We start from the raw sequence: 17,309 nt of genomic DNA on the forward strand, positions 1-17,309 counted from the left end.
AGTGCCTGCCTAAAGACCCCCTTGGAATACACAGCAGATGAGATGAAAGATTAGGAGAAAATAAAGCTAAACAGTGCTAATAGTCAGGAGAAAAATATGCAGATGTAAGGTAATTAATCCAGCTGAGTGGTCGAAGTATAAAGAAATGTAAAATAATTAAACAAACTAAATGTTAACATAAGCAAAACTAATCCTCTCTTGAGACTGGAGACATGAAACCTTTCTGTAAGAAGAGGAAAGAGAGGATCCGTAGTCTCACAAATAGAAACTGCGGGCCAAAGCTAAAAGATAGTTATTTCAAACATAGTGAATAAATATAAAAAGAAAATTATAAAAACATTCTTTATTATACACATCCACTAATTATTGCAATATTGCACTCTCAAGGTGGTTTCCAGAAAACTATTAGAATATATTCCTTTTGGAATCTGATGACAAGCAAGGCTGTGTTACAATGACAAGTTCAGATAGCAGGAGTAGACCATCTGTCTAGACAATCTTTTGACTCAAAAGCAAACCAAGGAAACAAAACTGATTATATTGCTGGAAGTTACCAGCTCCAGGTTGCAGAGAGAGGTGTTTCAAGGAAGGTCTGAAACCAGAGAATTGGAAGACAAGGCAATATTCATGGTATAACAGCTACAAGTACAAGAAGATGTGATGAGCAGATCACAAAGAAGAACCACACAAGATTCATTAATGTAACAAAAAACCCCGAAAAAACCTAGAGAGGAGTTGGTGTTAGAAACAATACTGTGGAGCACAACTCCCACATCTTTAAAAGCCATTATTCTTCATTTTCTCCTGGATTTTGTTTCTGTCTAAACCAGACACAGATCATTCATACATCATATTTCTGTATTTACTGAACAATTACCAAACCCTAAACTATATTATCTATGGGCAAAACCAGAATTTTAAAAGAACTCATTCAACAGTTTCCCTGACAAATGCATTATTATTTAATTGCCTGCATGGTCTGTGCTGCACAAGATACACAAATTGCAAGGAACACAACCAAAACCTTAGCAAGGTGTAGTAGAATTTAGAGGTAAATAAACATTCTTGAACACAGTGACTCAGAGAAGTGCATGGGATCAACATGCCTCATATACTGCCAATCTCTTGTTCTCTTCTGAGTCAGCAAACCAAGTTATTGACACCCACTGGAGCCCAGAGTTTCACACTTCCAGAAGTCTCTAGGAGCCTTATGATGAGGTCTAACAGTCTGAGATTCAACAGTGAAAAAAAAAACCAACCTGAAGGTCTCAGCAGGTGCTGAGTTCCTTGTGCATGTTCTCCCATAATGTCTCACACTATCCAACTGGTTCTTTTAGGAATCTGGTTCTGGCATGGTCTCTGCAAGCCTTGAAACTGGCAGAAGGAGAAGTGATTTCAGAGAGTTACAGAGATCCTGCAGAAGTATTTTCTCAGGCTTTTTATCTTTAAAAATATATATGGGGATATTTAATTTTTTCTGTCTCTGACCTTTTCAATGACAAGATGATGACAGCTTGTAGAGAATTACTTTCTCTAGATGCTATAGTGGCAAACAGAAAGCAGCTAAAGTTCACCAGAACTACACACCATGAGTACTGGCTTATTCCAGTCCATGCAGTCATCAAGACAAATGGGTTTTAAGTGGTAGCACAACAACAGATACATGATTATAACTGAACTGACTTATCACATACTTTCCTCACTATTGCCAGGGTCTAAGCACCTCCTGAAACAGCTTCACTGTACAGCATTGCTCATAAGCCTTTGGGAGGTCACACTGTTGTAATACATGAATAATTCAGACAGACATACAAACACAGCCATAACTGCAGATGTAGGATTAAGGTTTTTTGATTAATGCTAGAGGCTGTCTACATTAGTTGTGAGGCAGTCCTTCATTCCAGCACCATCAAGTGGCATTTGTAATAACCCTGGTTGTTGTTCATGCTGTGTTCTGTTAGGAGTTTCAGTAGTGTTCAGTGGATAGGATTCCTTTGTCTCAGTACTCAGAATGCCTAGACATGTTAGACAAGAGTCTCTCATCTTGACAAAGTTCTGGTAAGTGCTTTCACTGGAAAAACAGTACAATACTGGGTCAGCAACACAATTAAAGGTAGTTAACAGGAGAGAAATATGGTAAACATTAAATATTTTCTCAGCAAATGAGCAGTTGTTCTCCAACAAGCTACGAACTACAAGTAGGATGTGGTATGGTCCAAAGCAGACTAAAAATATGAAAACAGTGCTTGAAACCAGTCTTTTAATTTGGATTTTCTTCTTCTTTTGAGTGCCGGGACTCCTGTGGACAACTCGTAAAATGCCGCAGTAGGAGAAGGCCAGCAGAAAGAGGGGGAAAAGGAAGCCAGCAGAGAAACGGTAGTAATTGACATTGTGCTCCCATTTCTTGATGGGGTAATGCTCAAAGCACACCAGGTGGCTCTCAGCATCCATGCTGATCTCCCCATGAGTGAAGACAAAGCAGCATGTCATGATTTCCTTGGCCCAGATGACGATGCTGACGATGGCAGCAGCCTTCATGGTGCGGAAGCGCTGGAAGCGGAAGGGGTGCACCACGGCCAGATAGCGATCGAGGGAGATGCAGCACAGGAAGCCCACGCTGATGTAGATATTCTCATACAGGATGATGCCACAGACTTTGCACAGCAGCTCGTTGTAGGTCCAGTTGTCATGCTGTAAAGCATACTGAAGCCAAAAAGGCAACGAAAATATGTACAGCAGGTCTGCTATAGTCAAATTGCAAAGGTAGACACCTAATTCATTTTTAGCTTTGATCTGTAAATAGCCATAGTACAGTGACAGGCAGTTAGCTGGCAGGCCTAATATAAACACAAATATGTACACCACAGGGGATAATGTCTGGTGGATATCATGATTAATATTGCACTTCTCAGTTGCATTGTCTGTGAAATTCACCATCTTCTGCTTCTCCCTGGGTATCACTCATCAGGGTCCTGAATGTAAGACTTAATTACTTTCCGTTTTCATGTTGAGTTTATTTCTTCCACAAAACTTTAGGCTGAAGTGATGACTTGCTGCAGGATGCTAATAACCTGTAGATAAATCACAAGGAAGTCTTTAGAAGGGAAACAATTGTTAAATACATAGTACACTTTTTCAGAAAGCTGCCTTTTCCTAGCCCTAAGTCTTTGATAAAGCATGTCTGGGAAATCAAGGTTTACATAACTCCTAGTACGTAACAGAAGAGTTCTAGAATCACAAAGAAAATTTCAAATATTTGTTATTTTAGTTTTGGAGGTATCTGAAATGTGAAGAAATATCATCTCTGGTTTACAGATGGGGCAGAAAAGCAGTAATCAGATATGTCTATGACAGAAAAGGTGTCTCTGGTAAACCAACAGTCCACACACTTCTTTAGAGGATGTAGGATGCTCTTGATTATTAATTTACATTTCTTAAATTTCCCTTTACATACAAGATACCATGTAATACACAGTTCAATTCAGCAGGATGGAAAAAAAAAATTTAGCACTCTGTTTTACAGTTACTTGTAAAAACAACCCTGAAAGCAAGCTGCCCTCCTCTGTTGGAAGGACTTGGTGAAACTCTGGTACAGTGCATCACCATGCTCTCAGTTATTGCTATATGCTATTAAATATTCTTTATTTGCCATCAACTCCCAAACCCACACAATTACACCTTATACATTTGTATCTTTCCTTTTCATCTTCACTGAATATTAATGTAATTGTTTTCACCTGAAGAATCTGTTATAACACATACCCATAGAAGCCATTGCCATGCCATGCTGTGCTATACTACTGTACTGAACTATACTATAACTATTTAATACACAAAAACCACTGCTGACAATGGATTAGCACTGCTCTACTAGGTCAGGCCTAGACCTGGCTCACAGTGATGAAATCCTCCACTAAACAATGAAATACCCCTTTCAGCATTTTAACCCTTGATATATTCTCATGGGCACAGATGCTCAGCACTGGAGAGCAGCAGGGCAAACTGTGCCTAGTCTGAAGGGAGTGCATGTTTAACCTGGTGGTGCAGGACAGTAAGACTGTATTTCTTTCAATCTCTTCTCAGAAAATTCAAGGATGCTGGTTATACCTTTGTGCACAATTTGTGCACTCTTTTAACAGCTTCAGATACCATGGATTCAAAAAAGGGACTATCCAAAGACAAAGATAAGGCCTTGCTGCTTTTTTCTGTTTGCTACACTAATTTGCATTTTTGTCATCATCTTCTGTCCCATCTAGGAACATAAAATTTCTTCCCAGGCAGCCCTTACAAAACATGACCACACTACAGTAAAATTACTGTCAGCTTTAGCATTTGAGAATGTTATTGTCAAATAATCTTTTTAATGCATGTTTTTGGTTTTTTTAATAGTGATAGGCTTTACTCCTGTAGCAACTGAAAACAAAACCACTTGCTTTAAGCTAGAAAACAATTGCCTGGCTGAAATAAGTGATCAAACCTGAAAAGAATTTCATTTTTTAGCTTCAACCAGCATAGCTCCACAGATTTCAGAGCAAACATACAAGTAAGAATTGGGATGTGGTTTTCATCCCCTTACTTTCACTTTTGCTTTCCAACAGAGAGAACACCAGCCCTGGAAATGTCCTTGGAAGCTCAGAAAGTCTCAGTCATAAAACAACAGGCCAAGATAAGTTCATCTCCCTCAAAACTTTTAGCTCCGCTATCCAACTTGTTCAAGTCTAGCACTCTGCTGTCCTCCAGCTCTGTCTCAAGCAGCTCCCTTGGGGTTTTAGAGACTCACACTCTCCACTGTGGGTGTCACATATATCACAACTCATATATCAAGCTCAGCAGGAGAAATGCTGCTAAAGGGACCCAGTCAGAGGTACCTGTGGTTCAGTTTGAAGTTTGCTTCAGGAGATTGCCATAACCTTCCCTTGGAATAAATATGACATTGTTACAGCTGGGCTGACATGCACAGCAGAAATCAATCACTGAAGTTATGCACAAATTTCCTCAAACACTGATACCTAGGGGCCATTAGCTCTCCTGTAGTACTATCCAGTTTCTCCAAGTTCCAAACCATCACATATCTCTTCCATCTGCAGACAAGGGCAGTACACAGGATCTGTGCTGAGGTAGGTTTGATAACCTTCTTACCACAACCCATCTTTTTAATCCAGAGCTCCAGGCCTGAGTTTGTATTTCGTAGCATTTCTGTATAATGATTTGGTGACTTTTACATGTAAGAGTTTGCCTGCACAGGATGATTGGCACACTTTAATTATTCTCTAAAATGCCTAAAATCTGAGACCTATCATCATATCTACCAGCACAGTGCCCAGCCAGTGTCCAGCTCCTGTTGATAAGGCCAAATAGTAATTCAAAAGCTGTTGACAGTTTTGAAAGTTCATAACTATCTTTAAATGTCTAGCACTGAGTTTCTTTCAGTATTACCCAGTGAGTCATTATGGATCATGGTATGAGAAAAAGCAGATGTACTCTACAGCTGCAGTGTTGTTTTTTTTTTAATTATTCTTTTCCTCTAAGAACTCTAAATTTTTTTACCAAATTATGTTTATGTACAGATAATATAATTATCTGTAATAAGTAAAATCATTTCTGCTTAGTTTAAAAGTCTTGCCAGAATGCAGAATGTGAAGTAGGCAGCAAAAGTCTTATTGATACAATATTATGCTAATATAATATACACTTATGATTACAGCAACATTTCCTGCTCCTGGAGGAAATGCTGGAGTGGGCTGGTCAAAGGGGCAGGAAGAGAAGGCTGGCTGTAACAAATCTCTTTGCTTTGTGCTAACAAACTCTCTCCAGTTTCAAAGATGTGGATGCAAAGAAAGGTTCAGATTCTTCTTCAATATCTATCTTATACTGCTGTTCTGGTCAGTGGCAACAGTGAGCCAGGAAATCCTTCTCTTGTTTTGGCCTCCTTGTGTATGGGCTCTGGGCCACTTTTGTACCCTTTGACCACTCATGCCTGGGCTAAGGACATACTCTGCAGCCAAATGGAAATAAAGAGGCAGTTCAACTTTTCCCCAGCACTAAATACAGCTCTGCACCAGCCAGGGAGTGAAACTGTAGGATTTTTTCAACAAACCCGGTATCAAAGGACTGCACCAGCAGGTTTAAACAAATGGGTGTGGAAGAGCCCACTGTGTTATTAAGGACATATGACACAATACTTTACAAGCTGTCTGAGCAAGTGTAAAATAAAGGAAAGACCATGCAGGATATAGAAGAGCTCCCCCATTACTTATTGGCCATGTCCGGATAGAGGGAGGAGAGAAATTTTAGAAGTTGCTCTATGAAAAACATTTGGGGTGCAGACAATCGTAAAGCTGAAAGCAGTTATGAACAGGGACACACAGGCATTTCTTTTAGACAGCTTTAATATGGATATAGTGCAGCTGTGTGACTTTTTTTAAATCAAAATTTGTGTAACACCTTCAGTATCACGAGTCTGCAGTCATCTCCAGGCAATATTTCTCTCTCCTATATGCCCACATCTTTTAGATGATACCCATCTGAGCCTAAGTCTTGGCAATAAATTAGAAGACTCTCTACATCTACATGAGCCCTACACAGTTCTCTTGTTCCTGGATTAAAACTAAAGCCAAGGATCCCAGAGCTTCAGAAAGCTTCACTTTTTCATGGTTTATACAAGCCAGCTTTATTACTCACCAGAGAGTTCAACCACAGTTGTTTTCTTTCCCAAGTCCTTTGTGCCTTAGCTGTTGACAAACACATGACTTGCCCCAGCACCATGAACCGTGGGGCTGCTCACATGTTAAGTGCTGCCTGCTGGCAATGGAAGCAGCCAGAGCCACTGGCAGCAACAGCCACTGCACCTTGGACCAAGTAGGAGCATGGAGCCCAGGTGGGTCTTTTCAGTTTCAGGGAACACTTCTAGAGTTTTCATTGTAAGAAATCTGTCTGTAACGAGGCCTACGTGTTTTTCTGGCAGAGATAAATGGGACTGCACCAAAGGACTTCCTTGCTGGAATTTTCAACTGTTGTGCACCCAGCTTGTCTCATCCACAAAGCACTCACTTCCATTAACAGGGAGTGTAGCATGCTTGTGTGCCTGCATGGACTCCTGCTATTTAATCTGTCCTTGCACCTGTCATACAGTACAGACAGGCCTGAGGCACTTGGCTGTCATTGCAGGACTTGAACTGTCCTGCATATCTTGGAATCAGAAACCTGAGGTGCTTTCAGTTTAGGATTTGGTTTAGGTCATCATCTACACAAATACCAGCCCTTAAATTCACATGCTAAGCTTCCTTCAACACTTGCAGGTTTGTCAGACTGTTTGATCCTGTTACACAAAGCCTGGAAGCATAAGGCCAGATAAGAAGGCAGAGAGTGATGAACAGCAGAAGAGACCAGGGACTGGTCAAACCACCTATGATGGGCAGGAAAGGGATAATACCCTTAGAGTAAGTTTGAGGGGGAAAAAAGTAGAAGAAAGTAGAAATTTGGGTGCACCACCAAGTATGAAGAAAAGGCACAATGGGTTTCATTGGAAAAATTTGGATTTAATCAGAAAAATCATGATGTAAAAGATGAACCTGTTGGAGCAGGTCCAGAGGAAGGTCACAGAAATGACAAGAGGGATGGAGCACATTTCCTATGAGGAAAGGGTGAGAAAGCTGGAGTAGCTCAACCTGGAGAAGGGAAGGCTCTGGGAAGACCTTCTTGCTGCCTTGTACCTTAAGGAGACTTACAAGAAACATGGGGACAGACTTTTCAATAGGATTTGTAGCAACAGGACAAGGGGGATGGTTTTAAAGTAAAAGAAGGTAGAATCAGATACATACAAGGATGAATATTTTCATGATGAGGGTGATAAAACATTAGCCCAGGTTGCTCAGAGAGATGATGGGTGCCCCATCCCTGGAAACATTCAGGGTCAGGTTTGATGGGGCTCTGAGCAACCTGGTCTAGTTGAAGATGTCCCTGCTCATTGCAGGAGACTTGGACTTCATGGCCTTTAAAGGCCCCTTCCAAACCAGGAAGATTTCCAAACCATTCTGATTCGAGAAGAGTATCAGGTAGAAAGAGCTGCTAAAGGCAATGGAAGATATTTCTATTACCACAAGTAAAGGAAAAGAAAGACAAGTACATATGAAGCACAAACACAAATATATATGTATTTAGTTTGATAATATTTAATTTATATTATATATGTTTATATGGTATGTATTTTTATATTTATATAAAGGTAGCTGAAATATTTGCTCTTGTTTTTTATTCCAATCTTTAGAACCAGAATTGTTAACTAGCATCTAACATAATTATTTTTAACAATAGGATGGGGGCATAGAGAATAATAGATCAGCAAAGGCTAAACTACATGTACTCCAGGAGATTTACTTACAGCAATTTATGAATTATTGCTGGTAATGTTTCAGAAATTATGACAAATTGGGGTAACACAGACATCACACTTCATTTTGTGAAAAGAGGTGTCAAATTGAGCTTCTAAATCTATGCACAATCCATTCAGTATTTGTAATTTGCAAGTAGATTTTTCTAACCTGAACCTCTGAGGACAATAATTATTACACTGTATATCTGTTTCAGTTGAAGGGAACTGTAAAAGTGTTCTGTAAACTACAAATAACTTTACTTTTGTCATTATCAGATGACTTGTCTTATAAACCTGTTGTCAGAAAAGGAAGTCGGCAATATTTTTTTCAGAATCCACATATAAACAAAAGACTAATTACTCATCAATGCCAATTTTTCCTAACACAGACATGCAATTTTTTATGGCCTTGAGTAAATCATTCCATTTGCTCCATCTTTTGATATTCTGGGAATTCAATGTTCTGTTTCTATACCTTTCAATTTCAGGTTTTTATGACTTTGGACTTCTTTGTTGATGCCTGCACATATGAAAGGCAACTTGAGATGAAGGGCAAGGGAGACAGGTAGGATAATTAGCACAGTTAATCCAATATCATAGAATGGTTTAGGGCAGAAGAGACATTAAAAATCATCTCATTCCAACCATGGCCAGGAGTACCTTCCATTAGACCAGGTTGCTCAAAGCCCCATTCAGCCTGGCTTTGAACACTTTTAGGGATGGAGTATCCACAACTTCTCTGGGCAACCTGTTCCAGTGCCTCAACACACTCACAGTAAAGAATTTCCTACTAACATCTAATCTAAATTGTACTGGTCCCAGCACAGGTCCCTGAAGGACAGCACTTGACACTGAGGTCCATTGGGACTCTGAGCCACTGACCATGACCCTCTGGATCAGGCTGTCCAGCCAATTTCTTATCCATCTAACAGCCCATTCACCAAATCCATCTCTCTCCAATTTAGAGAGAAGGATGTTGAGGGGGGCCATGTCAAAGGCTCTACAGAAGTCCAGATAAATTACACCTGTGACCCTTCCCTTCTCCACTGAGGCAGTCACTCCATCATAGAAGGCCATAGGCTGATGAGGCAGGACTTGACCTTGGTAAAGCTCTACTGGCTCTCCCAAATCACCTCCCTGTCCTTTCTATCTTTCTGGGGTCTTTCTATCCCTTTAAAAGATGGGTATGATGTTTCTGTTTTTCCAGTCACCTGGGATTTCTGACTATCATGATTTCTCACATATCATAGACAGTAGCTTGGCAAATACATCTGCCTGTGTCATCAGACTATGCATTCTGTCTCACAATACTATTTATTCTTTATCTAGGATTAGGGCCTTTTTACCTCATGTAAGGTCTGAACAACTGGTTGAGCACAAGAAAGTGCTGGAAAAAAAACTTTGGAAAATCCCTATTTATGGAAACAAGAAATTCATGCAATGTGTGATTTCAGGCAAGCAGTTCAAGTAGTATCAGGGAGGTGAATCACAGCTGAAATTAGTCATGCTATAGCTGCCTCAAAGCTTTAAAATTGACCCTAATTTGCCCCCCACTTCCTGCTGTTAAAGATCAACCAAGTGGACAACATGACCCTCCAAGTATTTCACTGCTGAATTACTGTGACTAGTTCCTGTCCACAGGGCACATTGAAGCCCTGTGTATGACTAGCTGAGTACAGAACAGTGGGTGGAAGAAAACACATCACACCATTTCCTGCAGACATCTTAAATAACTCTATTACTCAGAGAAAAGCTCCAAATCTTCCTTTCCCCTGAACTGAAACCTCAACCAAGTCAATGTCCCTCTCCCCCACAATCCTCCTTGACACAGAAGCCAAAAAACCACCTCTACTGAAGAAGCAGCAGGCAAGTCATAATCAGTAATAGACAACAGAAGTGCTTATAATTCCAAACTTGCACATTGATCTTCATTGAACAGGACAATGCAAGAAAGGCCAAGATTACATGGATCTTGCTTATTAGAAGCCACATAAGCCATGATCAACATACAATATTAGTAAGGAACAATGAGTGGAAACACTGTGTTGTAGCCTGGAATTGAGAAATAGGAACTTCACCCTTCTGAGTTAAATGAGTTCTGAATCATTTTACCATCTACAGCCTTGGGGAAAATCATCCTTCTGATTCATTTTCCTTGGTATTATTGCCTCTTTTGAAGCTGCAGTCTGCTCTGACAGCAGCACAGTGCTACATCAGGCAATGCCAGATATCCTGCACTGAAGTCAGTGACTCCAGGTTTAATCCATATCTGTGTTGCATTTCAATGATTTTTGCCTTTCTTGGATTGCCAGTGTGTCCCTGTAGCCCCAGGACTGCCACACAGCCCCTGTTTCACAGAGTGGTTACCCAAAGGGAGCCATGGGAGTCACCCACATGCTGCCTGAGCATGAACCATCCATTTACATACCGTGGGCCACAGCATACTGCCAGCACCCCATCCTGGTCAGATCACCCTGTCCTGGTCAGATCACCCCATCCTGGTCAGATCACCCCATCCTGGTCAGGGCACCCCATCCTGGTCAGATCACCCTGTCCTGGTCAGATCACCCCATCCTGGTCAGATCACCCCATCCTGGTCAGGGCACCCCATCCTGGTCAGGGCACCCAGGCTGAGCAAAGCACTGGCTGTCAGTCTCTAGCTCCAGCCAGATGCTCATGGCCCTGGAGTCTACTGAGAACAACTTGCTCTCTGTACCCACATGCTCATGCAGAAAGGGAATGGAATGCCAGCAACATGAAAGGCAGTGCTTTCTGTCAAGCATCCCTAGCTTCACTTGTTCAAAAAGGGACAAGTTAGAGAATGAATCAGGGACCATATTATCTTTCAGCTTTCATCTTTCATAATGCCACTTTGAACCTGAGGATCAACGCATTATACCTTCCAAACAGAACTATCTCATTAACTAAAGTCATTTGGAAAGCAAACAAACACCCACCTCTACAATTTTTTTCTCCTCATTTACTGGTAATTCAATGGACAGGACTTATTGAGCAGTGCTGCTGACAAGCTTGGGACATCTGTAATCAATTCTGGATTAGTAACACTTGACAACCAGCAAAGGCTGTCCAATAGAAAAGTATTGCTTGCTAGGTCTAACTGAAATGTAGTTGAAACTGGCATGTCTAAAGAGATTGGGCAGATCTCCTGTTTAAAGAGAATGTTAGCATTTTCATTATTTCATGCATCAGCAAATAATAATACATTCAATAAAATTATCTCTTTTTAAAATGCCATTTTCTGCATGTATGATTCAGTATATGATTCATTTTGTACTGCAAAAGTTTTAAGATATGGTAAAGTGAAAAGCTGCTTGCAATGTTTGAAGATTTTTCCCTTCCAGTCCTCATTTTTCTTTGACTTAATTTCCTCTGTTTGGATTTATCTTAATCATGGAGAATAAATTCATGATGGAATAGGAGTCTATTCAATTGAAGCACCTCCCAGTATGTGCACTGTTGCCATCTAAAAACCAAAAAAAATTCTTTTGTGCCTTTGTACTGTGTTTGTGTTTCCTCCTTGCACTGCTCACCATTGTGCACCTCAGCTATGTTTCTGTTCTAGATCCAATTCTTTCCAGTCTAGCACACCATCCGCCCTTCCACGCACTCCCGTTTAGCTATGCTCATTTCCTTTTAGGCTCAACTGAGTCTTTTTTGGCTCTTGTTCTGTATTTCTGTATTTCTTCCTTGGATACAGAATTGGAGGGGTGGTGTGTGGGGTGCATTATGCATATGTATTTGTGCATGTCTACAAATAGTCCCCATCTAGTTAGTAGAAACATAACTCTACTAAACTATCCCTTATTTCATTATTTTCTATATCCCTTATTGATGTCTTTAATCAAATTTCTTCCCTTTTTTTCAGTTTCCCTTCTGGAGATTAACCAAGTTTCCTGTAGAAGTGAGTCAATATTCAGAGGTAAGACATGTTCTTCCATTGTTGTTTCTCAGTGTTCTCACGAGAAGCAGTGTGCCTTGCAGAAGGTTTTCCTCTCTCTCTTTCCCTCGTGGCTGTTCTTGCTCCCCAGATGACTATTGAAAACGTCAGTCCTTATTTTTTTCACTTGAGGGTACAAGACTCCAACAACCTAGTTCCTAGTGGATTAATCACTGTATTTAAAGTGCTGGCATCTGTATCTGCATTTTTGCTTACATTTCCATTTCCTGATTTTTCCATTTTTGGATAAAAGAAGTTCAACACGAAAACTGAGAAAAATAGTTGGAGAGGCATGACCTCACAGAAATGCAAATCCCCTCTTCTTTAATATTATCAAAGAAGCAATTTACAGCAAGAGCAACAACCTTGCTGTAAACCATATGCACTTCCAAACATGCTTCTGACCAGATAAAAGGGAGAGAATCAAATGCTTGTCACAGGGGAGTTCTGATAAGCTCTTGAAGAGATGGAAAACTGGCACAGGAGATGTGAGATTCCAGATTGAGAACTGTTTAGAAATCCAGGTCCTGCTTTGGGATGGAGGTGTAAAACCAGCTCTGAAATTTGGATGTAAGTTCAAATTTTGAATAATAATGTTCTGACATTATAGACTTACAGATTTGAGTCTAAACCTCTTGTAAGTTTAAAAGGCAATTGCTGTTTTAAAAGCTAAGTCTGAACAATTCTTAAACATGGAACATAAACCAGATACATCCTCTAAATAGATATGAGTAGACACTAAATCATTATCCATCACAGAGTAAAAACTCTCTTTCCTTGGCAGAAGGAAGATGAAATGTTTCCAGATATAAAATGATAACATTTTAATGGTTACTAAAATATTGAGTTAAAAGAAAGCCAAACCAAGAACTCTCTGAAATGTTTCCCTACTGGTATTTCAGCATTTTATTCAGGTGTCATTAAAGTGACTGACCTTTGATAGTTCAATTACATTTGCTTTTGTAATTAATTCATTATTTATCTCCCCTTTCTCTGCTGGGAACTCAACCTCTCTTCAAAGCTTTGAGTCTTTACTGCTGGCCCATAGGACACAACATAAGAGAAAGGAAGCTCAAAACCTTGCTGAACAAAGCAACACTATTCAGAAATGAACGTCCAGGCTCATCCTAGCAGCAACAGCTGTCTGTAGCAATTTCTGAGTGGAGAATGTCAGGAGAACAGCTCCTGTAGAGCAGCAGTAAGAGCAGCAGAGTGCCCTCTCTGTTACACACAGGTCAGATCAGTTTTGCTTTTCTGTTTGATTCTGGTGTGGTGACGGATCTGAACCTCAGCAATCCCAGATAGGATTCCAAGACAACTCAGCTGGAAAGAAGTTTATTGACACAGAAACAATTTCTGGCAAGAGGGCTCCATGGAGAGGATCAGAGCATATACTTTCAGGTGAGCCTGTTTCTCACTCTCCCTCTAATAGGACTTTAAACCTATTATCAAATGTTTTTCAGACAAATTAGCTACAGCTTCCAGACAAAGTGCCTAAAAAGCTCTTGTTTTCCTATCCTATTAACAGAGTTCAGAATGATGTTTCTAGTGGAGAAGAACTGTTACAGTGGATGCATCCCTTAGAGAATAAACTGTAATGTTTTTCTTGGCTTTTGCTTACCAATACCTTTAGTAAAATTATTGGTCAGTTTCTTCTAAACATTAAAGCTGTTCTGTGTCTTTTCAAAAACAATTGCCACCAGCTGTCAGGGTCAGCAGCTCTGCAAATGCTTCAGCTAGCAGAATAATTCATAACAAGCAATAAAAGCCACTCAGAATAAGCTTTATAGGGAAAACAAACATATTAGAGGAGACAATCAGCTAATTATAAGCTAATAAGCCTCACAAGACTGCCACTTCTGCGTTCTCTTTCTGTGGTTCTTCCCTTAAAAATAATTACCAAGTGTAATTGTCCTCATGAGTGGACATGACTTCCTTTAGTTACCACCACACTGACACAACACAGCCATCAGAAGTGAAGCCCCAAGGCACCATGAATGCACCCTCAGGTCAGCACTAGAAATACTGGAAGAAATTTTCTTCATGCACTGTTCTCTGGGATGCCAAGAAAACACGAATTTAGAGGATTAGCTGGTAAATCTGAGTGACACCATCCACAAGTCTGGTTAGGTGAGGAAAATTTATACTAATGCCCCCACCTTTGAATACCTGGCCCTGTGCAACTGTGCTCAGCCACAAGTGAGAAGCTTCCTGTCTGTCTGACCTCTCAAGCAGCCTCAGGCTCACCCCAGTCAATGAGATCTAGTACACTGACACCTGTGTACACTTAGCTCTGCAGAGACTCACTTTCCTTCCTTCTCTTCCCTTTCCCCATATCCCACTTCTCTCTTTTGCTGCTACTATAAGATTGTTTGCAGACCTCAGATCCAGAACAAAGGGAGTCAATTTTGGTCCTCCAAACACAAAGTGAAAGAAATACCTCTCAATGAAGGTGTCAAGTGACACAAGTTTTTTTAATGAGATATTGGAACCACCAAATCTTTCTTCATTTAAAATTGTTATATTCAAATCACAATGATATTTTCACCTCTGCTGTGACAGAACAACATACTTGTCTGATCCTATAAACCCAGTATTTTCTTGCAGTATTCTTCCTAAACCCTGTAAAGGCTTTTTAAATTGTGGGCATGTACTTTCCATGTTATCATCTTACCAACAGCTGCATAGCAATGTAAAATAAACTGGACACAGCACTCTTCCACCTCTTTGCTTGTACAGCAGAGAGAATTTACAAGTGCATGTGCAGGAGCAGCCTGATATGGGGGAACAACAGCATAGCAGCAGTGAGATGGAGAGGCAGGAAGGACAGGAGTGAGGACAGTAGAAAATGTTATTTCCTCAAAGAAGAAATGAAGTAGGTGTTAAGTACACAGGACTGACTACCTTTTACTGGCTTCTTGATTAAAGAGAACTTGAAAGAAGAAGTGGTTAGACACTCTGCCCCTCTGGGACCAGTGTGAATGCAGGGTGCTAATGTGGAACAAGTCACTGACTAACAGACTGCTCAGAAAGTCCCATAATGCTCACAGCAGCACTGTCACGTCCCATGAGCCTACATGTTGCCATTTTTACTTACTTTATGGTTAAGTTTCCTTATATTTTTATTAATAAATACCTACATGTATTTTGAACAGAAAAGGACAGGACAAGCTGTAATATTCTAAATTCTATATTTCTCAGTTTGCCTCCACATGCAACACACAAAAGAAGAAAGCATCACTCAGTGAACTGCTTTTTCTTGTTTCTTTACAAGGATTGACAAAAACAGGAAAAACATTCTCATAACAAGGACAAGCTACAATAATGAACAAGAGTTTTTTATCCTATTGAAAAAAAAGATAAATTTCTCACCTGAGAGATTTCACTTATCTAAAAAACATCCTCACATTTCAAGTCTTCCAAGCCAGATTCTGAGCAGCAGCAAGAAAAGTGGCTTAGTATTTGGTACTAATGACATACATTTGAGATACAAAGATAAAACTATATAGGTATACACAGAGTACCCACATATCAAGGTATGTGGTTTAGCAGTTTCATGATAGGTGTAACTTTTGGCTTGGGATCTCAGGGGAAATAAAGTATTTAAGTCACTTACTAGTCCTTCAAAATATCTTGTATCTAGTCAACTTATACATACTAGTAAGTTCTCTGAAAATGACTCCAGGAACTTATCTACAGGCTACTGCTCTGATTCCTTTCTGAAAACAACAGTTTCTCAGTTTATCTTTACAATTTCCTTTCATCAATACAACTTGAACATTCAGCTCTCCTTGTGCCTAATTGGAACTCAAGAAAGCATTTCTGGAAAAATCTTTATTCAAAGTTCCTGCTAGTAGGAACTTTGCCAAGGAAATTAATCTTGAAGTAGTGATTTTTTTTTTTTTTTTGGACACGTTGCTTTGGTTGAATCCTTGGAGCCTCTCGTTTTGCTTTAACAACTCAGCTGGAAAACCATGTTACCACTACTCCAGGGGTGAGACCTGTTCAATGATGGAAAATTAACTTGCTTTCAAGAATGTATAGATAAAAATGAAACTCACCTGTTAGCAGAGTTTATGCAAAGAGGCTTTGCCTGCCATGTGAAGAGCACAAAACTTCCCTTCTCCTCGCTCCTGCTCAGGCTGCTGGTGAGGCTGTCCTCCTCCCACTTGTGAGCAAGGCTGTCCGTGAAACAGCTCAGGAAAGGAGGAGGAGATTCTGTTTCAGCTCCTGTGCTCTTTATGGTTCATCTGTGAAGGAGTCAGCCCAGCCCAGCCCAGCCCTCTCCTCCCCCACCCACTCATTCATAAGTGAGACAGATGAGAGTGCCAAAAGCAGGCGCTGAATACAGAGATTGCAACGTACAGGGAGTGTTCCCTGCCATCCCCCCGGCACACACCGACCAGCAGAGAGCTGCACTCTGGTCACAGCAGATGGTGCAGAGGCCAAATCCAGCTGCTTCCAGATTATCTAAACACACTCAGATGTTGCCTCATGCAGGCCCATTGAAAAGTATACAGAGCATTAGTGTTGTTATTAGTATCATTTACAGTAAGCTGTTTCTAGAGCTTGTGGTGGTCAGACCACTACATACAAACAGAGCAAAGGTGATCTCTGCAGAAGGAAGCATCATCTTTTACTGTGAAAGAGCAAGGGCTGGAGGGGGGGGCAGTGCCTTCCTCCCCTGTCTGCACAGTCAGACTGAGGCATAAACAGACTGAAGGGCTTGCCCAAGGTCATACAGGAAGGGTGCAGCAGATGAAAAAGCTGACCTCCTGCTAACTCACACCACTATTCCCACAGGAGTGAAAGCTGTACTCTGGGATATGAATTTAATTGTCTCACTCAAACTGAAACACGTTACTCTTAAAAACACAGATAAATAGAAATTGCACCATTGAAGCTGGAAACAAAAGCTGTTACCAGCTCAGGCTCTAAATTTGTGTGTAACTCACCTGATGCAGTGCTGTGCCATGCTGT

At 40.5% G+C, this 17,309-nt stretch overlaps 1 protein-coding gene across 4 annotated transcripts; it reads right to left on the bottom strand.

Annotated features, from left to right (window-relative positions):
* Nucleotides 1-328: 328 nt before the first annotated feature.
* Nucleotides 329-16,681, bottom strand: GPR68 (G protein-coupled receptor 68). Of its 4 annotated transcripts, none has more exons than XM_079309281.1 (3): nt 16,391-16,681; nt 15,004-15,103; nt 329-3,071 (listed from the first exon to the last, which is right to left on the bottom strand). In XM_079309281.1, the coding sequence occupies exon 3, from the start codon at nt 2,935-2,937 to the stop codon at nt 1,861-1,863; it is 1,077 nt and encodes a 358-aa protein (XP_079165407.1). In that variant the 5' UTR covers nt 2,938-3,071; nt 15,004-15,103; nt 16,391-16,681; the 3' UTR covers nt 329-1,860. The 4 variants fall into 4 exon arrangements, with proteins under 4 accessions (XP_079165407.1, XP_079165405.1, XP_079165404.1 ...); XM_079309279.1 differs by lacking the exons at nt 15,004-15,103; nt 16,391-16,681 and adding exons at nt 4,869-6,053; nt 6,740-7,556; XM_079309278.1 differs by lacking the exon at nt 15,004-15,103.
* Between the last annotated feature and the right edge of the window lie 628 nt (nt 16,682-17,309).

This window comes from Erithacus rubecula (genome assembly GCF_903797595.1).
Source record: "Erithacus rubecula genome assembly, chromosome: 6".
NCBI classification, from domain to species: domain Eukaryota; kingdom Metazoa; phylum Chordata; class Aves; order Passeriformes; family Muscicapidae; genus Erithacus; species Erithacus rubecula.

Coding starts and splice junctions, on each gene's coding strand:
- GPR68 (XM_079309278.1), bottom strand. CDS start 2,937: ATGGTGAATTTCACAGACAATGCAACTGAGAAGTGCAATATTAATCAT.